The sequence below is a fragment of the Podarcis tiliguerta genome (assembly GCF_965153285.1).
Source record: "Podarcis tiliguerta genome assembly, chromosome: 1".
NCBI lineage: Eukaryota > Metazoa > Chordata > Lepidosauria > Squamata > Lacertidae > Podarcis > Podarcis tiliguerta.
Genome location: NC_139534.1, coordinates 130,922,873 through 130,946,989, shown reverse-complemented (window position 1 = coordinate 130,946,989; position 24,117 = coordinate 130,922,873). Strand labels below are relative to the sequence as shown.

The window sequence follows — 24,117 nt, the reverse complement described above, 5'->3', positions numbered from 1 at the left end:
ACGTTTTCGTCTTGCGAAGCAAGCCCATAGGGAAATCCGTCTTGCGAAGCAACTCAGAAAATGAAAAACTCTTTCGTCTTGCGAGTTTTTCGTCTTGCGAGGTACCACTGTAATGTGTTTTTAATGTTGTACACTGCCCTGGGAACTTCTGGTACAGGGCAGTATATAAATTGAATGGTAATGGTAATAGTAATTATTATTGTTGTTGTTGTTGTTACAGCCCTGTGCAATGTAGGAATATTTCGCCTACTTGGGGCTCGAATCTGTGCCCCTGAGATTAAGAGTTTCATCCTCTACCAAATGAGTTATTCCAATTGTTTTTAATATTATGTAATAATGCTATAACCTGGGACAAATGAAACATCTAGTGACAAATATTTTCTTCCTTGATCTGCAGTGAGGAAACGGCGAGGGCTGTGATTCGATGGACTCGGCACGATGATTCTGCAGACAGCTTTTGCGAAGTGGACGGTATTGGCTCTTGTGGTTTAACATGTTTCTGCCCACCTTCTTCCCAAGTTGGGATATTTCCTGGGGGTTTTTTTGAACTCCTGCGCTTAACGCAGCTGGAAGAATTTTATTTTAAAAAACCCAAATTCTTCTAGACTCGTGTTGCGTAAATAGGGACAGCAACATTATTTGTTTGTTTGTTGCCTTGTTGCTGTTGACATCGGCTTTAAAAAACCCTCGAATTAAACCTGGCTGGTGGAGGCGGGGGGACGTAAAAATGAAAAAGGAATATGTGTGTGGAGAGAGAGAGAGAGAGCAGGGCAAAGACATAAATACAGCTCATAAGTATTCCACATGCCCAGTCGTGTGGGGCAAACAGTAGCTGTTCTCAGGAAACTCACTGCCACAGGAGACAGCGATGGCTAGTGAGCTGGATGGCTTTAAAAAGGAATTATGCAGAGTCCTGCAGGAGGAAAGGGCTATCAATGGCTGTTGTTGTTTAGTTGTTTAGTCGTGTCCGACTCTTCGTGACTCCATGGACCAGAGCACGCCAGGCACTCCTGTCTTCCACTGCCTCCCACAGTTTGGTCAAACTCATGCTGGTAGCTTCAAGAACACTGTCCCACCATCTCGCCCTCTGTCCTCCCCTTCTCCTTGTGCCCTCCATCTTTCCCAACATCAGGGTCTTTTCCAGGGAGTCTTCTCTTCTCATGAGGTTGCCAAAGTATTGGAGCCTCAGCTTCAGGATCTGTCCTTCCAGTGTGCACTCAGGGCTGATTTCCTTCAGAATGGAGAGGTTTGATCTTCTTGCAGTCCGTGGGACTCTCAAGAGTCTCCTCTAGCACCAGAATTCAAAAGCATCCATTCTTCGGCCATCAGCCCTCTTGATGGTCCAGCTCTCACTTCCATACATCACTACTGGGAAAACCACGGCTTTAACTATACGGACCTTTGTTGAGACAGCATAGTGTAGTGATTAAGAGCGGTAGACTCGTAATCTGGTGAACCGGGTTCGATTCCCTGCTCCTCCACATGCAGCTGCTGGGTTACCTTGGGCTAGTAAATCAAAATATCAATGGCTACTAGCCAGAATAACTCTGCTCTGCTTCCACAGTTGGAGGCATTGATGCGTCTGAATGCTGGAAACCACAGGAAGGGAGAGTTGCTCCTGGACTAGATAGGGCATTGGCCAGATTCAACAAGCTCTTCCTATGTTCATAAGAACATATGGAATAACATATGAGATTTGGGTGGTGCACAGCGGCAAGAGTATTGTTTGCCCAGAAGTGGAAGCAAGAAGAGATTCTGACGAAAGAAGAATGGCAGATGAAATTAATGGACTATGCAGAATTGGACAAAATGGCAGGAAGGATTCGAAACCTGTGGGACCAGAGATTTGCAGAAGATTGGAAGAAGTATATGAACTATCTAAAGAGCAATTGTAACCAACAAATTACGCTAGTAGGACTGCAAGTTTTGTAAGGAGAAATATACGAAGTGTTACCAAGTAGAAAAAGATAGAGATATTGATTATGAGTTTGAAATGCAATACGGAAAGTAAGAAATGCATACTAAGAGATTAGATTGGGAAATTTTCAGACAGGACTGATGGAAGTCAAAAAATTGAATAAGATGTAAACGTAGGTTTAATTATTGTTGAAAATGGTATGTTAAAAAAACTAATAGAAATTATATATATATAAAAAAGGAGATTTGGGTGGTGCTGTGGTCTAAACCACTGAGCCTCTTGGGCTTGCCGATCAGAAGGTTGGCGGTTCGAATCCCTGAGACGGGGTGAGCTCCCGTTGCTCTGTCCTAGCTCCTGCCAGCCTAGCAGTTCGAAAGCACACCAGCGCAAGGAGATAAATAGGTACCACTGCAGCAGAAAGGTAAATGGCATTTCCATGCACTCTGGCACTTGTCACAGTCCTCTGTGCGCCAGTAGCGGTTTAGTCCTGTTAGCCACATGACCCGGAAAGCTGTCTGTGGACAAACGCTGGCTCCCTCGGCATGAAAGCAAGATGAGCGCCGCAACCCCATAGTCGCCTTTGACTGGACTTAACCGTCCAGAGGTTCTTTACCTTTGGTTTTACCTATGGAGTATCCACAGCTTTACAGGGACGCGGATGGCTCTGTGGGTTAAACCACAGAGCCTAGGACTTGCCGATCAGAAGGTCGGCGGTTCGAATCCCCGCGACGGGGTGAGCTCCCATTGCTCGGTCCCTGCTCCTGCCAATCTAGCAGTTCAAAAGTACATCAAAGTGCAAGTAGATAAATAGGAACCACTACGGCAGGAAGGTAAACGGCGTTTCCGTGCACCGCTCTGGTTCGCCAGAAGCAGCTTAGTCCTGCTGGCCACATGACCCGGAAGCTGTACGCTGGCTCCCTCGGCCAATAAAGCGGGATGAGCGCCGCAACCCCAGAGTCGGTCACGATTGGACCTAATGGTCAGGGGTCCCTTTACCTTTATCCACAGCTTTACAGAGGTCAGTATCCTGTCCCTTTCTTGCAGGCTGAAATGGTACAGCTCTGCAACGGAGATATCGCATGAGTCTTCTTGTTTGAGCTCTCAGACCAGGCAATTTCAAAAGCAAGAAGGTTATTGGCTGGAGAACACTTAGGAGCGAGGGAAGGAAGGAAATATGGGGACTGTTATTTACTTGCGGCTTCCCCCAAAGACAACATTTGATACAACCAACACAGTTCATAATCCTTGAAATGTTCCTAAAATGGAGTCTAAACCTTGGGCTGGTCACACTTCTCTGAAGTCTCTCAGCCCCACTCACCTCACAGGGTGTTTGTTGTGGGGGAGGAAGGGAAAGGAGATTGTGAGCTGCTTTGAGACTCCTTCGGGTAGTGATAAAGCGGGATATCAAATCCAAACTCCTCTTCTTCTTCTGTCTTTCTGATTAAAATACGGAAATGTCTTTTTTCTTAGATATCCAGTCTCCAGAAGCGGAGTACGTGGATTTGCTTCTCAATCCAGAAGGTTACACTGGCTACAAGGGACCTGAAGCCTGGAAAATCTGGAACAGCATCTATGAAGAAAACTGTTTCAAGTAGGTTCCTTTTGAGTGGCTGGATTCTGAGATTTATTAGATTGAAAACACACACGCATCCTTTTACAGCCCATGGTTTCCTGCCATGGGGTTATTTGCTTGTTTATAAAATGCTTATCGCCCAATAATAGAAAGCATAACTTTTGCTATCAAAAAAGTGCATGTGCTCTGCCTGTTTTTATTGGAAGCCTTGTCTATTCATATGAATGTGTATAAGGTTATATCCAATTGTATAAATTGTCTGTAATTTTTTATTCAAACAAACAAGTTCAAAGTAATAGTAAAAACAGTCATAAAAGCAGGAAGAATAAAATTACAAGATAATAATAATAAGAAGAAGAAAAAGAAGCAGAGGTTGCATTTTATTTGAAATTGTATTTATATCTGTAACAGCTTTTGCTTGCTTTTATATATGCAATAGTTGTTTTATATTTTTATTGTATTTTGAGGTCGCTTCAAAATGCCTCCTAGGAAGTGATTTGTTAATTAATTAATTACTAATGGATTGCATTTGCATTTGTAATAGCAATTATATTTTAAAACGTTTAAAAATACATTACAAATCATAAAAAAGCTTATCGCCTGCCTCTCAAATTTGCTTTCTTAGATGACCTTTAACAAAAAAATTAACATCCGTATGAGAAATAAAAGCAAAAAACCAACTAATCCTAAAGCAGCAGTAAAAGCAGCCAAATTGCAAAAAGTCTACAGCACCCAAAAACCCATAAAATAAGGCCACGGCAATCCTGACATGCGCCCATAATTTAAAATGTTTCAGTAGGAAAATACAAAGAGCTCGGTTTAAAAGCTTGAACAAATAGGCTTTTGGCACCAGTGTAAGATGCTGTGATCATGGCAGGCGATAGGTTAAATGGTTAAGGGGAGGGTGTCTCAACTCCCAGGGGGCCACAGCCAAAAAGACCCTGCTGTTTGCTGCTGTTTGCCTTTCTCCCAGGTGTTGAATTAAGATGTTGAATGACTATCTTGATTCACAGTGGGGAGTAAGCTGACCTTTGCTAACCCGGCACCCGCCATGTTTTTGGGGACTACAACGCCCATCACCCCCAGCCAGCGCAGCAAAGGCTGCCGCAATAAGCAGACTCTTTGCAGGCACCTGGCTTGCAATAACAACAACAACAACAACAACAACAACAACAATAATAATATAGTATTTATACCCCAACCATCTGGCTGAGTTTCCCCAGCCACTCTGGGCGGCTTCCAATCAAATGTTAAAAACAGTGCAGCATTTAATATTAAAAACTTCTCTGAACAGGGCTGCCTTCAGATGTCTTTTAAAGATAGGATAGCTGCTTATTTCCTTCACATCTGGTGGTAGGGCATTCTACAGGGTGGGCGCCACTACCAAGAAGGCCCTCTGTCTGGTTCCCTGTAACCTCACTTCTCGCAATGAGGGAACCACCAGAAGGCCCTTGGCGCTGGATCTCAGTGTCCGGGCTGAACGATGGGGGTGGAGACGCTCCTTCAGGTATACTGGACCAAGGCCATTTAGGGCTTTCAAGGCCAGCACCAACACTTTGAATTGTGCTCGGAAACATACTGGGAGCCAATGCAGATCTGTCAGAACCGGTGTTATGTGGTCCCGGCGGCCACTCCCAGTCACCAGTCTAGCCGCTGCATTCTGGATTAATTGCAGTTTCCGGGTCACCTTCAAAGGTAGCCCCACATAGAACGCATTGCAGTAGTCCAAAACATGGGCTTTGTAAGTCTGCGTTCTGAATTGCCTCTAGAAACGGACGAGATTCCTGTGAAGTTCTTTTAAAGAGTTGGCATGATCTGTTCCCTAACACATGATGGAAGGATTGTATCTCATCTGTGAAATATTGGAATTGCGTACAGATTACTTTTGCCTTCAGAGCTTAAGCCAAGGGTAGCCTAGGACGGGGCCTTTTCGGTGGTGGCACCCTGTTGGTGGAAAGCCACCCAAGCAGAGATGTACCTTTAGCAGGCTGTCTTTGGGCGTCTGGGAACAGTCAGCACAATTTTATTTCCCTGGCCTTTTTAGCAGAATGTTTGCTCTTTCGCACAGTTGATTGGCTTGTTTTAGTGTGGCTTTTTATTAGAGATCGTTTCTTTTCTTTTTCCCCCAAATAATATTTATTATTTTCAGTAGATAAACATTGTTTAAAAAAATATTAACAATAATAAAAACAAAGAATAAAAGAAAAAGAGAAAAAAGAAAAAAAATACATACAGCATATTACCACTTAATTAATTAAAATTAAATAACATCCATCTTCATAAACATAGTATTTGACTTCCTCGAATCTCTTCCATCCAAATTTCTTAGTAATTATATGTAGCAGTTTCCAATATCAGTGTTTCAAAAGACCACAGCACAGTCCTAATCATTTTACATAACTTTCCTTATCGTACATTTTCTTATTTATAAATTTAATTCCAGTTTAATCCTAGGCCTAATTGTTTCTTTCAAGTGGTTACATATCTTTAATATTACAATATTTATTCAAGTAGTCTTTAAATTTACAGTGGTGCCCCGCAAGACGAATGCCTCGCAAGACGGAAAACCCGCTAGACGAAAGGGTTTTCCGTTTTGGAGGTGCTTCGCAGGACAAATTTCTCTATGGGCTTGCTTCGCAAGATGAAAATGTCTTGCGATTCCTGGGGTTTTTTTTCCACTCCCCACCCCCTTTTTCTAAGGCACTAAATTGCTAATAGCCCTTTAGCAGCTAATCCGCTAATCCCTTAAGCCTTTAATAGCCGCTAATAGCCGCTAAACCGCTAATAGCGCTAATCCGCTAATGGGCTTGCTTTGCAAGACGAAAAAAACGCTAGACGAAGAGACTCGCGGAACAGATTCTTTTCGTCTTGCAAGGCACCACTGTATTCTAGTCTTCTTGGTGTTCCTCTTCTTTCTGGTCGCGGATTCTCCCGGTGAGATCAGCCAGCTCCATAAATTCCATCATCTTCATTATTAGAGATCGTTTCTGGGAGGGAAATGTATGTCACCTGGAAATCTGATGGAATGGTGGAATACAAATGTTTTTTAAAAAATTAAAGCACCCCTTTTGATTCATTTTTTTAAAAAATACTTCTTTGTCTCCTAGACCTCAGTCCGTAAAAAGGCCTTTAAATCCCTTGGCTTCTGGAAGAGGTGAGTTCATATTTTGTTTGACACTGCCTACTTGACAGTGCTATAAAATCAGTTTTTATAGAAATACAGTTTTTTAAAAAAATTGGGGAAAGCAGCTGATACAAATGAGAGAACGGTTAAAGAGCCTGAAGATTTTGCCAGGTGTGCAGAAAGATAGCGAGGAATTCGGTTTGGAATTAGCCGCAGATTTCAGAATCCCCAGGGTTTCAATTTTCATTGAACCAAAAAGTAGAGTTTCTAGTCCCTGTGGATGCAAATCTAGACTTGAAAAGTATGCGGGCAATGACTGTGTAGTGGCTGCATAAGATTCCCCATTATGGTAGGATACAGTCAAATAAGACAGGAAATGCAAATTTGTATGATAATGCAGGACTGGAATGCAGAATTTAATACCTTATAATGCAGAATACACTTAGTCCTCATCTTAGGTGGTCAGCCAAATAATCTAGACATGCAGGGGGAAGTTGTCGCTCCTTTTTAAAAGTGTAGTGTGAGTGGTAACATTATCTTTTTCTTAAATTTGCAGCTGCAGGAGAAAATGAAGGTGAGTCTCTCTCCAGCTGGGGCCACGAAGGACAAATTTCACAGAGGACAGAAAGCCTAGTTCCTGCTGTCAATTAATTCCATGTTCCATATTATTTCAACATAACTTTGAAATGAACAACTTATATCAAGTAAACTAATATTCAATAATCCATTAGAATACAATAAAAAGGTAAAGGAGCCCTGACCGTTAAGTCCAATCGCGGACGACTCTGGGGTTGCATGCTCATCTTGCTTTACAGGCTGAGGGAGCCGGCGTTTGTCTGCAGACAGCTGTCTGGTGAACCAGAGCAGCACACGGAAACGCCGTTTACTTTCCCGCCAGAGTGGTACCTATTTATCTACTTGCACTTTGACGTGCTTTCAAACTGCTAGGTTGGCAGAAGCTGGTACTGAGCAATGGGAACTCACTCCATCGCAGGGATTTGAACCACCAACCTTACGATCTGTCCGCGAATGGTCCGGGAACCAGTGTGTTTTTACATGAGTAGAATGTGTCCTTTTATTTCAAATGCACCTCTGGGTTATTTGTGGGGCCTGCCTGGTGTTTTTACATGAGTAGAATGTGTGCTTTTATTTAAAATGCACCTCTGGGTTATTTGTGGGGCATAGGAATTCGATCATTTTTTTCCTTTTCAAAATATAATCCGGCCCCCCACAAGCTCTGAGGGACAGTGGACCGGCCCCCTGCTGAAAACGTTTGCTGACCCCTGATATATAATGTCTGTGGCAGCAACTCTGTTATGAAGCCTCCTTGGGCTGGAGAGTGAGGGGCGAGGCAGGTGGAAAAAGCCATCGCCTGACGGCCAGCACAAAGCCTCTCTCCCCGGCTCCTATCGCGCTTGACCACTGGCCATGCCAGCTGCGGCCGATGGCAGTTGGGCACCAGCAGCATCTAGAAGCACCAGGGGAGTTGGAAGTCAGGTTCATAATCTGGGGCCAAGGTCCCCTTCGGTCTGAATCCTAGCAGGGCTGTTGTGTTTAGCCCAGCCTTCTCCAACTTGGAGCTGTGCTCGCTGTGGCTGATGGGACTTGTAGTTAATAATAATAATAATAATAAATAATAATAATAATAAATTTGTTATTTATACCCCACCCGGCTGGCTGGGCCTCCCCAGCCACTCTGGGCGGCTTCCAACACAATATTAAAATACAGTAATGCATCAAACATTAAAAGCTTCCCTAAACAGGGCTGCCTTCAGATGTCTTCTAAAAGTCTGGTAGTTGTTGTTCTCTTTGACATCTGGTGGGAGGGCGTTCCACAGGGAGGGTGCCACCACTGAGAAGGCCCTCTGCCTGGTTCCCTGTAACTTGGCTTCTCACAGGGAGGGAACCGCCAGAAGGCCCTCAGCGCTGGACCTCAGTGTCTGGGCAGAACGATGAGGGTGGAGACGCTTCTTCAGGTATACTGGACTGAGACCGTTTAGGGCTTTAAAGCTCAACACCAACACTTTGAATTCTGCTCGGAAACGTACTGGGAGCCAGTGTAAAATATCTGGAAGAGGCAAAGGGTTGACAGAGGCCAATTACAACCTCTGCTATGCATGCAACAAATGTGATTTTTTTAAAAACATTCACCTTTCTCTCATGGAAGAATCCTCCTGACAACTGTCTTGTTTCTTTATTTCCAGGGAACATGTTTTACAGCTGGCTGCAAGGTACCCACCTTTTCTTGTTTGCTTCGCTCTCGATAACCAAGGCAATATCGTATTATTTATTACAACACTGTTATTAGTAGCATTAGCATTATTTTAACGTATTACCTACCCTTCTTCCAAACTGCAGATTTCATGAGTTTAAAACAAAGTTTAGAAACCTACGCTGCATTTATTCCATTGCCCAATTTTTATACTCTCAGCTGCAGGTGTGCCCCTTCGTTTCTTTTTCAATATCTCTGAATATTTCTTGCAGGTGTCTGTGTGGAGAAGAGGGCCTTCTACAGACTCATTTCAGGCCTCCATGCCAGCATTAACATCCATCTCAGCGCCAGGTACCTTTTGGAAGGTACTGCATTCTAATTCCTTTGGGGAGCCTATTGTTTTTTTGCTTGTTTTGCTGTTACCTGTTTGTGTGCAGGAGCATCCTGCAGCCAAAGTGGAAGCTGCGCTGGACCTTTGGCTTCCAAAAATCGTTCGAAAACTGGAACACTCACTTCCGGGTTTCGATCGTTCAGGAGCCAAGGCGTTCGGCTTCCAAGGTATGACTCTACAGTGGTACCTCGGAAGTCGAACGGAATGTGTTCCGGAAGTCCGTTCGACTTCCAAAATGTTCAGAAACCAAGGTGCGGCATCCGATTGGCTGCAGGAAGCTCCTGCAGCCAATTGGAAGCCGCGTCGGATGTTCGGGTTTCAAAGAATGTTCGCAAACCGGAACACTCACTTCCGGGTTTGCATTGTTCGGGAGCCAAAACGTTCGACTCACAAGGCATTCGCAAACCAAGGTATGAGTGTATATAAATTTAACTAATAATAATAATAATAATAATAATAATAATAATAATACAGTAATACCTTGGGTTACAGAGGCTTCAGGTTGCGTTTTTTCGGGTTGCGGGCTGCTGAAACCCGGAAGTACCAGAACAGGTTACTTCCGAGTCTCGGCAGTTGCGCATGCGCAGAAGTGCTAAATCGCACTTTGCGCATGTGCAGAAGTGCCGAATCACAACCAGCGCATGTGCAGACACGGTGCGAACGTGCATCCTGCAGAGATCACGTTCGCAACCCGAGTGTCCACTGTACAGTGGTACCTCGGTTTAAGGACAGTCCTGTTTGAGAGCAATTCGGTTTACGAACTCCGCAAAACCAGAAGTAGTGTCCCAGTTTGCGAACTTACTTTGGTCTAAGAAGGGAATCCAAACGGTGGAAGGGCACCAAGGCCTCATTAGGGAAAGCGTGCCTCAGTTTAAGAATGGTTTCAGTTTAAGAACGGATTTCCGGAATGGATTAAGTTTGTAAACTGAGGCACCACTGCAATAGTAGTAGTAGTAATAGTAATAATAATAATAATAATAATAATAATAATAATAATTATTATTATTATTATTATTATTTATTTATACCCCGCCCTCCCTGGCCAGAGCCAGGCTCAGGGTGGCTAACACCAGTAAAATTACAGTAAAAACATAATGGGGGGGGGGGGACACAATTTAAAATACAGGTTAAATGCAATTTAAATGCAGCCTCATTTTAAAAGTAGCCCATAGATCAAAACCCTAAGGGGAGGGAATGTTCCACATACTTCCAAGAAGACGGAGAGTCCTTTGACGCCTTTCCTTTTTCCTTTCCCCAAGACACGTGGGCGGCCGAGCGTTGGGGCCACAACATCACGGAGTTCCAGCAGCGCTTTGATGAGGTCCTCACTCAGGGCGAGGGTCCCAGGCGGCTCAAGAACCTCTACTTCCTCTACCTGATAGAGCTGCGGGCCCTCTCCAAAGCCCTCCCGTACTTCCAGCGCCCCGATTTCCAGCTGTTCACGGGGGCCGAAAGCCAGGATGAAGAAACCAAGAGCCGCCTTTTGGAAATCCTGCATTTAACCAAGCAAGTGCCTTTGGCTTGAGGTCTCATGGGGGGGAGGGGGGAGGTGGCAGCAAGCTATCTTGCTTGCTTTTTTATAATATTTTTTATTAGTTTTCAATTACAGTACAATAATAGCCTCATTATAAAGGTAAAGGGACCCCTGACCATTAGGTCCAGTCGTGGCCGACTCTGGGGTTGCGGTGCTCATCTCGCTTTATTGGCCGAGGGAGCCGGCATACAGCTTCCGGGTCATGTGGCCAGCATGACTAAGCCGCTTCTGGCGAACCAGAGCAGCGCACGGAAACGCCGTTTACCTTCCCGCCAGAGTGGTACCTATTGATCTACTTGCACTTCGATGTGCTTTCGAACTGCTAGGTTGACAGGAGCAGGGACCGAGCAATGGGAGCTCACCCCGTCACGGGGATTCGAACCGCTGACCTTCTGATCGGCAAGTCCTAGGCTCTGTGGTTTAACCCACAACGCCACCCGCTTCCCTTTAGCCTCATTATAGCAATGCCAAATTACAGTTACTAAAACCAATCATTCACATACCAAACTATATAATTTAGGTGCCCCCCCCCCCCGCGTGCTAGAATTGATGGTTTGATGATATTCTTTATTTCTGCGTTCCAAAATCTTATTAATTTCAATTACACTCCAGTCAAGAAAACAATCACTTAGACAACAACTGAAATATTAACAACTTCCATTCATGTCGACACATTAAATGGTTTATAAAGCTACAAATGAGGTGCTCAAAACTTAATTCTCCTCCTTCCTGTGTGTGGCAATTATTCTGTCTGACGTTTCTTCCTGTCAAGCTATTTTGCTTTATGTGTGTGTTGAAGTTAAAAAAAACCAAACTTTTTCTTGGTGTGCAGAATTTGAATTACCCGTATTTTTCGCTGCATAAGATGCACCTGACCATAAGATGCACCTAGTTTTTAGAGGAGGAAAACAAGAAAAAAATATTCTGAATGAAACAGTGGGTGTATGATTTTTGTGGTGCAGGCTGTAGCCATGGACATGCTATGTGATCTGATGGTGAATTTGGGGTGACCCAATGCAAAAATCCGGAGGATCCACGGGCTTTTACCTCCTCCCTCCCAGGCAGCCTCTGCTAGCGTCCCTTATCTCTCGCTCGATCCCACTGCTCAGCTTTTTCCTTTCAACACTCCCTTCCCTCTTGTTTGCCTTAGTGTCTTTTCCTTAGCTGGAGCAGTTTTTTGCTCCTCCTTTTCTTCTAATTTCTCTCCGTATTGCTTTAGTCTTCCTGCTTCCCCCCCCTTTGCAAGTTTGCTGTCTTTACCTCCCCCCTTCCAGGCAGCCTTTATCTCTAGCGTCCCTTATCTCTCTCCCCGATCGGCAAACGATCAGCGGCTTTGCTTCAACACCCTCTTCCCTCTTTCAAAAAAAAAGAAACCACAACCTGCTTTTTGACCCTGGGCAATTCGGCTCCAGGGACCATGCATTCGCTCCATAAGACACACAGACATTTCCCATTACTTTTTAGGAAGAAAAAAGTGTGTCTTATGGAGCGAAAAATACGGTACCTGGATGTGGTGATAGATTAGAGGCTGGTGAGGACATATTGCCATCTGTCTCATACGTGATGGGGGTTCCCCTCCCTCTGCTGCCAAATCTGTTCCAGAGGGACTCCCAATCCTCAAGAGCAGATTTGGGGGTTGGTTGGTGGAAGGGGGCTGCAGGGGGGAGTGAGAACAGGCTAGTAAGGGCTGACATGGTAGAGGTTTATAAAACTATACATGGCCTGGAGAAATATAATAATAATAATAATAATAATAATAATAATAATAATAATAATAATAATAATAATAATAATAAATTATTTGTACCCCGCCCATCTGGCTGGGTTTCCCCAGCCACTCTGGGCGGCTTCCAACAAAAGATCAAAAATACATTAAAATGTCACACATTAAAAACTTCCCTAAACAGGGCTGCCTTCAGATGTCTTCTAAATGTCAGGTAGTTGTTTATCTCTTTGACATCTGCTGGGAGGGCGTTTCACAGGGCGGGCGCCACCACCGAGAAGGCCCTCTGCCTGGTTCACTGTAACTTGGCTTCTCGCAGGGAGGGAACCACCAGAAGGCCCTCGGCGCTGGACCTCAGTGTCTGGGCAGAATGATGGGGGTGGAGACGCTCCTTCAGGTATACAGGACCGAGGCCGTTTAGGGCTTTAAAGGTCAGCACCAACACTTTGAATTGTGTTTGGAAACGTACTGGGAGCCAATGCATTCTGGATTAATTGTAGTTTCCGGGTCACCTTCAAAGGTAGCCCCACGTAGAGCGCATTGCAGTAGTCCAAGCAGGAGATAACTAGAGCATGCACCACTCTGCCGAGACAGTCTGCGGGCAGGGAGGGTCTCATCCTGCGTACCAGATGGAGCTGGTAAACAGCTGCCCTGGACACAGAACTGACCTGCACCTCCACGGACAGCTGTGAGTCCAAAATGACTCACAGGCTGTGCACCTGGTCCTTCAGGGGCACAGTTGCCCCATTCAGGATCAGGGAGTCCTCCACACCAGCCCGCGGGCGGAGACGTTTTTCTCCTCCTAACACTAGAACTGAACCTGAATGCTGGAACATTCAGGACAGAGGAAAGAAAAATCCTTCACGCAGTGCTGAGTTAAACTGTGGAACTCCCTCCCACTGGAAACAGTGATGGCCACGAACTTGGATGGCTTTAAAAGAGGACTGGGCAAATTCCAGAGCAGGGGGCTATTGATGACTCCTAGCCAGGTTGGCTCTTTTCTTTCACCCTGGTTGAAGGCAGCAATGCTTCTGAACAGCAGTTGCTGGAAACCCCATTAGGGGTGAGATGCTCTTGAGTTCGAATCCTGCTTCCTAGCTTCCTACAGATATCCGCCTGGCCCCTGCGAGAAGACTAGATGGGCCATTGGCTTGACCCTGCAGGCTCCTTTTATGTTTTTAAGCCACTAAACAGCACAGCAAATAGATAGGCTAACTTGCAGTTTTTTAATTACTCCGAAGGTATTTATTTTATACAGTGCTTTTTTTCTTTAAAAATGTTTAGGGGAACTCTCATTTCCTGCTCATATTGAAATACTGACCCTCAATGAGGCCAAACTTCGATTCACAAAATGTATAGGGGTATGCGTTCCCCCCAGAAAAAAAGCACTGTTTTTTTGTAAATGGCGTGTCAACAAAGGACTCCAATTATAAACGACATTTTGTTTCTGCTTTAGATCGTTCCCTTTGCACTTCAATGAAAATTCACTCTTTGCTGGGAGCCAAAAAGAAGCGGCTAAATTAAAGGTAAGATTCTGTCTCTGGTGGCAAACACTTTTTTTGGGGGGGGGGGCAGAATTTACTGTCTCTCTGCTGCAATTATGGCAATGATCGTTATGTGTAGGTTGGGGGGGGGGAATGGCTTCCTCCCCCATTATTTTCTGGATCTTTATATGTATAGGAGGTGACGTCTTCTACCCTGACTGCAGAAACTAGTGTGGTGTTACTGTAAGGTTACCAGATTTTTTTCAAAGAATCCGGGAACACTTTTTTTTGAAAAGAGAAAAAAACATTTATTTTTAAAGAGTTGTTTGTTTCTTTTTTTAAAAAATAAGAAGTAATATCTTCTCTTCTGTGGTCTCCTCTATTGTGCTGCCCTCCTCTGGGTCCCAGCCTGCTCTCTTGGAGCGCTAGCCACCGTGGAGTAGTCTCGGATCGGGCCTGGGCTCGGCCACGTGTCCTTGCCCTGCCAGTGCTTTCCTACATCTCTCCTCTTTCTCTCTCTTCCTTCTGTTGGGATACTGCCAGGGAGACAAAGTCCATCTTGACTCCACGTCGTCTCCGGACGTCCATTGATCTCCCGTAGACACGCAGTATCAGCAATTAGCGACATGAGCTCCAGAAATAGCTTGCCACATTCCAGAACTGATGCACGCTCTATCAGCAGATATTCACACACAGCGAAAGATGCAGTCAGGAGAGCATTATTTAGAAGTTTATTCAGCGTTGATCAGAACAAAGAAAAATACGACTGCCTGCTAGAGAGCTCCAGCATAGAGAGAGAAACGAAAGCAAAGACACAACAGAAACATCCTGTGAGACAGGAAATGCGCAGGCTGTGGCACAAACATCCTGCTCCCTTTTAAGGTGGAACGGAAATATCCTAACACCTCCTTCTCCTCTCCTCCTTCTCCCTGCGCCAGCTCCGGGGTTTTCCTGGCCCCGGAGCGCCGCTGGGCAGTTGGCCGGGTGGCCAGGCGCTCTCGCTCCCGGTTCAATTTGGGTCACGGGGTGTGTGTGTGTGTGTGTGAGCAGTTCCCCCAGTTGACACGCCGGGCGTCCCCGGTTCCCCTTCGGCAGTGGCAGCAGTCAGCAGCCCGGAGCCAGCCTGGTAGCGCAGTTGGCTCTGGCTGGCTTCAGGAGCTGCTCGCTGCCGTGGTGCCCGCCATTTTGCCTTGCTGGAAGTCCCCTAATAATAATAATAATAATAATAATAATAATAATAATAATAATTCATTATTTATTTATTTATTTTAATATTTTTTATTAGGGTTTTTACATAAAAGGAAAAACAAAAGAAAAATACCAAAATACAAAAAGACAAAAAGACAAAAACAACAACACAGAAAAAACAAATAAAAACAATTCCATTTTCATTATATTCCTCGAATTTACTTATTTCCCAGACTTCCCCACACCTCCCCTCACTGTATTCCAATTCAAATATTTAATCAGCAAATCCCTTCCCTCTGTCTTCACTTAATCTTTATCTTAATACCTTAATATATCCTAATCCTTTCTTAGTATCTTAATATGTTAAACCTTTTAATTTTACACCTTTTAACCTTCGAATTTTCCATACTCCTTCACCACTTTGTTGCTAATAACCTTTTAACCTCAATCCAATGTCATTCTAACATTCATTAATCTTATAATATTTCTGTAAATAGTCTTTAAATTTCTTCCAATCTTCTTCCACCGTCTCTTCTCCTCTTTATATCCCGCCCATCTGGTGTGTCTTGTGCCGTTGAACCAATCATGCAACATTCATTCCGTGCTAATAAATCTACAACACTTAAAATATAAATGCGGGGACATTAAATGAAATCCGTGGACTGTCCCCGGGAAAACGGGGACGTCTGGTACCCGTATGTTGCTGAATATTCCATCGGCACCTGGGGGCGGCAGGGAGCCGTCGTTGACGAGATGTTCCGTGTCCAACTTCTGTGAGGGAAGTGTAGCTGTCAGTTTGGCTGGGAGGAAAACAACTCAGAGGCCACAGCAGGAGCGGTGTGTGTGTCTGTGTGTGTGTGTGGGGGGGGGAAGTCTGGAAATTCCAAAAGGTGTGGACTTCAAGGGGCAGGAAGTCTAGGGCAGCCTGCAGCCCAGGGGTGTCAGGGCAGAGGGAAAGATGGGAGAAAGGGGTTGGCAGAGAGACAAAGATTTTCAACTCTATTCTCACTCCACTGCTCTCAAGTGGCCCCCTGATGGACTGCTCCAAAGGAATGTGGCCTTTGACGGAAAATAAGGTCCCCACACCAGGTCTAGAGGCAGGTTAGTCAACGGAAGGGGGGGGTGAGGTAAGCAAGGGAGGTGCCTAAAATTTAAAGAGAAAAGAGAATTCTTTCAGATCTGGTTTGTAAAATCACAGCAGTAGTTCGGACTGGGAAGTCCTAAAGGAGCTTGTATGCGTTGAATTCACGCACGTTTATACGAACCAAATGTAACTGAGGGACTCCAAAATGTATTCTGCATATGGCAGGGTTTTTAATTGTCAGCATGGGTTTTTATTGTGAAATCACTTAAGATATTTCATGGGAAGTGATTCATGAAAGGAATGAATGAATTAATTAACAGAAGCTAAACATCCCAACCTGGAGTTTCTTAGCAATCGGGTGAAAGACAAACCAGGGGACTGCTTTCTAACGACATTTTCTTCTCTCTTTCCCTCCTTGCCAAACCAGGAAGAATTTAGACTCCATTTTAGGAACATTTCAAGGATTATGGACTGTGTTGGTTGCATCAAATGCCGTCTTTGGGGAAAGCTGCAAGTAAGTAACAGTCCCCATCTTTCCTTCCTTCCCTCACTCCTCACAAAGATTTTTCATTCCTTTGCACATTTGCTGCAGGCTAATGCACACAGGGACGCGGGTGGCGCTGTGGGTTAAACCACAGAGCCTAGGACTTGCCGATCAGTGCTCTGATGGTGTTTCCTGCTTGGCAGGGGGTTGGACTCGATGGCCCTTGTGGTCTCTTCCAACTCTATGATTCTATGAATCCCCGCGACGGGGTGAGTAAAGCGAGATGAGCGCTGCAACCCCAGAGTCCTCCGCAACTGGACCTAATGGTCAGGGGTCCCTTTAGCTTTGCCTTTAATGCACACAGGTATAGTCTGCTAAGAACTTAAAAGTTTTGTTGTTGATCATCGCAAGCCACTCTGGGAGCCTGTTTTGGCTGAAGGGCAAATACTTCAGTTTTTAATACTTAAAATAAGGCTTCACTATCCTGGTGCTGTCCAGATGTTGTTTGACTATCACAGAATTATAGAATTATGGAATTGAAAGGGACCTTGAGGGTCATCTAGCTCAGGCATAGGGAAACTCCAGCCCTCCAGATGTTTGGACTACAATTCCCATCATCCCTGACCACTGGTTCTGTTAGCTAGGTATGATGGGAACTGTAGTCCCAAACATATGGAGGGCCGGAGTTTGCCTATGCCTGAATTCTAGTCCAACCCCCTGCAATGCCGGAATCTCAGCTAAAGCATCCATGACAGATGTCCATCCAGCCTCTTAAAAACCTCTAAGGAAGGAGAATCTTATCACTCCCGAAGGAGACCATTCCACTATCAAACAGCTCTTACTGTCAGAATGTTTTTCCTGATGTATAGTTGAAATCTCCTTTCTTGTAACTTGAATCCATTGGGCTCAGGTGCTTTCTTCCAGATCAGGAGAATACAAGTCCTATAATTCCTTACTCTTTAGCCATGCTTGCTAGGGATGATGGGAGTTTAAGGTTATAGCCAGGGGTGGAGATACTCAAGGCCAGGGACTGTGGCCCTCCATGCCCCTATCTGGCCCTTGCAATTCTCCCCAGGCCACACCCCTTCATTGGCCCTGGACAGGTAGACGTAACCCAATTCTTGTTCCCGTTGTGTACAGACTCAGGGCTTGGGAACAGCGCTGAAGATCCTGTTTTCTGAAAACCTGATAGAAAACATGCCGGAGAAAGGACCCTCACCCAAATTCCATCTAACGAGGCAGGAAATTGTGTCCCTCTTCAACGCCTTTGGAAGGTGAGTGTGAGGTTTCGTGTCTGGAAACCTGCAGCTTCAACATAGTTTTGCGCATGCAAAAACCGGAGACCCCAATTTGCTTGGAATTTTATGCAAGGTTATATACGGGAACTTGTATCCGCTCAGGCTGTATATTCATCCCTCGGATGGGCTCTGCCTGCGCTGTTTCAGGCATATTACCGTACTTTTCCGTTTATAAGACGCCCCCTATTTTGGGGGACTCAAAATTAAGAAAATGGGGGGAAGATTGCCCAGAGTTGTTGAGATTTTGGGGGGGAAGGTGCCAAAAAATGCTCACGCGATGCAGAAGCCTCCAATCATATTTTCGCTCGCCGCCTCGTCTTATACATGGAAAAGTATGGTAATCTGCAAACATAGGACTAGAAACATGCTCGTTTATTTTCAAAAAAGAAAAGCAAGCTGCGATGCTCAGGGAGCCGAGTTCATTCTGGGGTTGTTTTTTTGTGTGCCTCTGTGGAACTGCAGGGTGCAGACGGCTCTGCCTTTGGCTGTGTTTCGAGTCCAAAAGCTACCGTATTTTTCGCCCTATAGGACGCACTTTTCCCCCTCCAAAAACGAAGGGGAAGTGTGTGTGCGTCCTATGGGGCGAATGCAGGCTTTCGCTGAAGCCTGGAGAGCGAGAGGGGTCGGTGCGCACCGACGCCTCTCGCTCTCCAGGCTTCAGGAAGCTATCCTCAAGCACCCCCCAGGCTGTGGGCTTTGCGCAGCTCTCCCTAGGCTTGCGGATAACAGCCTGTTCTGGGGGCTGGGGTCAGGGGAAGCTCGGGCTAGGTGCGTCCTATGGGCTGGTGCGCCCTATGTGCCGAAAAATACGGTACCTAAGATCTTTCCCTCTTGTGTCTCCCAATTCAGGATTTCAACAAGTATTAAAGAACTGGAAAACTTCAGGAACCTTCTGAGACCTCTCCACTGAAGCTGTGTCCTGATAAAGACTGGCACTCCTGTTCTCCGCTGATGGTTGCTGCATCGTGGCCAGGCTAGCCCCCCAACCCCCCCCCCGATCTTGGCAAGAAGGGGGAGCGTGGGACTGTAAACCAGCAACCTTGCTTCCCCAGCTTGCGAGTTTTATACTGGCCGCAACTCCCGATGCAAGACTTCATCTTCCAGGGCTTCCTGGTCCTGTCGTCTTTGTGATCTGCCATGCAGCGTCTTACGTGACCGAATCTCTCTCAATGGTGGAAGGCAAAACTCACCTCCGTTAAGTAATCCTCAGCCTGCAGTTTTTATTTCAGGATCTATGAAGTGCCTTTCTGGATCAGGCCCAAGCCCAGAGGTTCTTTGCAAGGATCCCGGTACGGTGCCGCCTCTGTTTTAGGGGGTGCAATGGAGATACCGCTTCTGGGGGAAACCCTTGCTTTTGAACCATTTCGTTTTAATTAGATGAGAGAGCCGGCAGCTGCCCTTTAAAAAGACCCCCCCCCCCAAATAAATGCAGTTAAACTCAAACACAAGTTAGCTCTAAAGCAGTGGGTAGCACTCCTCTTTGGGAGTTTTGGACTATAATTCCCACCCAGTGGCGTATCGTGGAGTGGGGTGGTGGTCCACAGGGGTAGTTGCCCTGGGAGCAAAATTTCAGCACTCGGTTCCATCACCGGGCTCTGTTGAAAATGGCTTGTCCATGCAAACCAGGAACTGGTGATGCACAAAGTTGAACGCGCATGCATATTCCGTCCATTTCCCTGCCTCTGCGCAGCCCCGGGCACCGGCAACCCATGCTAGGCCACTGCTCCCACCATCCTACCTAACCATTGACTGCACTGCCAGGAACTGGGAGTCCAAAACAGCCAGGAGGGGGCACCATGTTAACCATCCCTTGCTCTACAGTGCTGTATGGCACAGTCCTCAGGCAGGTATGGTATACGAAGCACACTCCCCAGGTTGATATCTCCATCTGAGCACACCTGGATACAGGCCAGATCTGGGCTAGGCAGACATTTGCTCTGCTGTCCCAGGGATCTTCAGGTGGGTCAAAGATATTCTCCCCTATTTTTTTGGGAAATCCTTACAAGAGCTCTGTAGTGTGCCCTGGTCACAGGCCTGTGTTTCAGGTAGGCTGATGCTCCGCAGTTGCAGACTGCCCTTAGAGCACAGTGTAAAGGTAAAGGGACCCCTGACCATTAGGTCCAGTCGTGGCCGACTCTGGGGTTGCGGCGCTGATCTCGCTTTATTGGCCGAGGGAGCCGGCGTACAGCTTCCGGGTCATGTGGCCAGCAGGACTAAGCCGCTTCTGGCGAACCAGAGCAGCGCACAGAAACACCATTTACCTTCCCACCGGAGTGGTACCTATTTATCTACTTGCACTTTGATGTGCTTTTGAACTGCTAGGTTGGCAGGAGCAGGGACCGAGCAACGGGAGCTCACCCCGTCACAGAGATTCGAACCGCCAACCTTTTGATCAGCAAGTCCTAGGCTCTGTGGTTTAACCCACAGCGCCACCCTCATCCCTAGCTGCTATTAAAAGGCAAAAGTATGTTGGATGTGACTTGATATCTTTTTCTAAGACAAGGGTGACCTTCATCCATCTTCATGGAGGTTAGAGAAACATTCTCCTCCTCTTGTAATGCCAGAACTCATGGGCACCCAAGGAAGCTGAAAGTTGGAAGAGTTAGGGTAGATAAAAGAAAGTGCCTCTTTGCACAGCGCATAGTTAAGACTGGGGAACTTGTTTGGATAGGAAGAAGCAATGACCACCAGCCTATAGGGCTTTAAATGAGGATTACCGTATGTTCCAGCGTACAAGATAATAATAATAATAATTTATTATTTATACCCCGCCCATCTGGCTGGGCTTCCCCAGCCACTCTGGGCGGCTTCCAAATAAAAATATTAAAATACTGCAATACATCAAACATTAAAAGCTTCCCTAAACAGGGCTGCCTTCAGATGTCTTCTAAATGTCAGGTAGCTGTTTATCTCTTTGACATCTGAAGGGAGGGTGTTCCACAGGGCGGGCGCCACCACCGATAAGGCCCTCTGTCTGGTTCCCCGTAACTTGGCTTCTCGCAGCGAGGGAACCGCCAGAAGGCCTCGGCACTGGACCTCAGTGTCCAGGTAGAACGATGGGGGTGGAGACGCTCCTTCAGGTATACTTGATGAATTTTTATTCCTGGAAAATCACCCCAGAAGTCGGGGGTTGTCTTATACGTCGGGTATACACGTTGGGATGGAGAAGAGGGAGCTGGTGAGCAGAGGCGCCCCTTGTGCCGTTGCTACTCCTCCCTCCCCACAGAAGGGGACGCGGAAAGACCTTCCGAGTGCAGCGCTCACCTGCCCGCCCAACGCCTCGCCTCGGGCTGCTGCTGCTGCGACGGCAGAGGCAGCGGAGGGGTGTCCGCTTTGTCCCTGGCTGGCGCTCAAACTCTATAATTGAACAGCAAAAGTTGAGGGTTGTCTTATACGCCCAGTCGCCTAATACGCTGGAATCTACGGTAGGCAAGTTTATGGAGGAGAAGGCTACCAATGGTTACTATCCAACCAACAAAGACTTCGCCTTCGGGCATCTGGTTGGCCACTGCGGGAACAGGATGACGGGCCATTGGTCTGATCCAGGAAAGTGGTTCTTAGTATTTTTGGTCCCAGCACTGAACCTGAACTGTCCAAGTGCCCTGTTGGGTTTCCTCCGCCCAACCCTTCTCTCTCTGAATAAGAGTTTGGATTTGATATCCCACCTTTCACTCTCCTTCAGGAGTCTCAAAGCGGCTAACATTCTCCTTTCCCTTCCTCCCCCACAACAAACACTCTGTGAGGTGAGTGGGGCTGAGAGACTTCAAAGAAGTGTGACTGGCCCAAGGTCACCCAGCAGCTGCATGTGGAGGAGTGGGGAAGCGAACCCGGTTCCCCAGATTACGAGACTACCGCTCTTAACCACTACACCACACTGGCTCTCTGCTTAATGTTACCTCATTTGACAAAACGCTTTGCACTCTGGAACTGGTCTCAGGAAAAAGAGAGAGGCTCCCGAATGATTTTTTACTGTGAATGTTAGCAGAGAAGGGCAACACCCGCCCCCAAATTTCTGTCCACTTCTCCCGAGAAAGCAGAAAGGAATTCCGAGCAATGATTTGTGCAACTGTACTCGATGTGCTGTGACCTGCAGGGGGAAGTGATGTGGAAAGGACTCTGGTTTGTAAAACAACACACAAATGTGCATGAATACAGAAGTGGGACATACAGACCTGAAACAGAACGCTCTTGCTTTTTCATTTTATTCTCCTGAATTTGCGTTGCAAAGGGGTGGACTTTGGGTCCCTCTGAACTCTACAATTCTGTGATTGCGAAGGGCTGACTGGGTGAGCAAAATGATGTTCCTACACTGGTATGTTTCCTTGAAGAGATGGTTATTATTTATTGAATTAAATACAGCGGTACCTCTGGATGTGAAAGGGATCCGTTCCGGAGCCCTGTTCGCATCCTGAAGCGAATGCTCCACATGGGTCGCGATTCGCCACTTCCACGCATGCGTGTGACATCATTTGGAGCGTCTCCGCATGCGGCGAAACCCAGAAGTAACACACTCCGTTACTTCCGTGTCGCCACAGAGCGTAACTTGAAAATGCTCAACCTGAAGCACATTCAACCCGAGGGATGACTGTACTGCCCTGTACCCTCAGGTCTCGAGGCACTTCACAGATAAAATCAGAATATAAAACCACAAAGTACATAATCAAAATAAAAGGTAAAGGACCCCTGGCCATTAGGTCCAGTCGTGGCCAACTCTGGAGTTGTGGTGCTCATCTCGCTTTATTGACCGAGGGAGCCGGCGTACAGCTTCCGAGTCATGTGGCCAGCATGACTAAGCCGCTTCTGGCGAACCAGAGCAGCGCATGGAAACGCCGTTTACCTTCCCGCTGGAGCGGTACCTATTTATCTACTTGCACTTTGACATGCTTTTGAACTGCTAGGTGGGCAGGAGCAGGGACCGAGCAACGGGAGCTCGCCCCGTCGCAGGGATTTGAACCGCCGACCTTCTGATCGGCAAGTCCTAGGCTCTGTGGTTTAACCCTACCCGGTAGGGTAGGGTAGGCTGAGAGGCTGGCCCAGTGGGAGCTTCATAGCCGAGTGGGGATTCGAACCCCCAGGTCAAAGGCTAACCGCTAGATCGCACTGTTTCTCAGAGCTGACCCTTGGAAACTAGAAGCACCCAAGGGCCTCCCCCCCCCCCCGTGGTAGGTGGAAATTGGCACATTCTTCCTCCTGCCTCCAGCTATTTCCCCCAATCCTGCTAATTCCCCTCACTCCAAAAAACCTCTACATCCGTCTGCTCCCCCTCCAGCTGCTTTGGTCTGTGCCACAGTGGCTGATGGGAGTTGTAGTCCAAAGCAGCTGGAGAGCACCAGGTTAACAAAGGCTGCTCTACTTGCAGGTACATGCGATTTATTTATTTTTTTAAAAGCATGCATTTTTGTTGGAATTATCAGACATTGTAAATAGACTGCCTTTGGGAGGGGAGCATCCGTGACCCACGGCAGAGAATTCCATTTTGTGCCCCCCCCCCTTTAAAAAATACCATTCTAGGAGTTTGTGGCACGGATTTACCAGCTTTTGTTTACAAAGTTCATGTAGTTTTTTATTGTTTTGGTGCTTTTGCAGATTTCTCCGTTCCCCGCCCCCCCCTCTAATTTTTTCCTCTCCATCGCCATGAGCCAGTCAAGAGGGCAATAATCCTAAACCCTCTCCTTCCACGAGCTGCTACAAGCTGTCAGTGGCGTAGCGTGGGGGGTGCAGGGGGGGCCGGCCGCACCGGCCGCAACATCTGGGGGGGGGGCGCTCGCACTCGTAGCTCTCTGCCCTTACCTGGCTCACTCACTCTCTCTCACTGCAGTGCTGGCTGTGCGAATCCGATCCGAGCCGCCGGGTCGCTGCCCACTGTGGAGGGGAGGGTGCCAGGCGTGTGGTGCGGTGCGGAGCGGAGAGAGAGCGAGGGACTATCTGGGGGAGGGACAGTGCAGCGGGGGGGGGGGGCGCAAATTACTTGCCTTGCCCCGGGTTAGGGGGCGCAAATTACTCGCCTTGCCCTGGGTGCTGACAACCCACGCTACGCCACTGCAAGCTGTAAAGGTTGAAGAAGAGCAAGAAAACCCAAAGCCGAGCCTTTGAAAACTCCCGTC

General features: G+C 46.7%; 1 protein-coding gene and 1 long non-coding RNA gene across 2 annotated transcripts in view; one reads left to right on the top strand and one right to left on the bottom strand.

Moving 5' to 3' along the window:
- ERO1A (endoplasmic reticulum oxidoreductase 1 alpha) overlaps positions 1 to 19,461 on the top strand; it is a 37,674-nt gene extending 18,213 nt beyond the window's left edge. Inside the window, exons 6-16 of the mRNA XM_083438191.1 lie at positions 398 to 471; positions 3,389 to 3,509; positions 6,599 to 6,645; positions 7,172 to 7,189; positions 8,820 to 8,846; positions 9,100 to 9,192; positions 10,478 to 10,724; positions 13,932 to 14,001; positions 16,659 to 16,745; positions 17,856 to 17,989; positions 18,863 to 19,461. Of these exons, the coding sequence (XP_083294317.1) occupies positions 398 to 471; positions 3,389 to 3,509; positions 6,599 to 6,645; positions 7,172 to 7,189; positions 8,820 to 8,846; positions 9,100 to 9,192; positions 10,478 to 10,724; positions 13,932 to 14,001; positions 16,659 to 16,745; positions 17,856 to 17,989; positions 18,863 to 18,923 (979 nt within the window). The 3' untranslated portion in view covers positions 18,924 to 19,461. The remainder of the gene's footprint in view (positions 1 to 397; positions 472 to 3,388; positions 3,510 to 6,598; positions 6,646 to 7,171; positions 7,190 to 8,819; positions 8,847 to 9,099; positions 9,193 to 10,477; positions 10,725 to 13,931; positions 14,002 to 16,658; positions 16,746 to 17,855; positions 17,990 to 18,862) is intronic.
- Positions 4,932 to 22,347, bottom strand: LOC310677689. The gene is made up of 3 exons (XR_014511366.1): positions 21,887 to 22,347; positions 21,050 to 21,639; positions 4,932 to 4,954 (listed from the first exon to the last, which is right to left on the bottom strand). It is a non-coding gene; the product is annotated as an uncharacterized lncRNA (long non-coding RNA).
- Between the last annotated feature and the right edge of the window lie 1,770 nt (positions 22,348 to 24,117).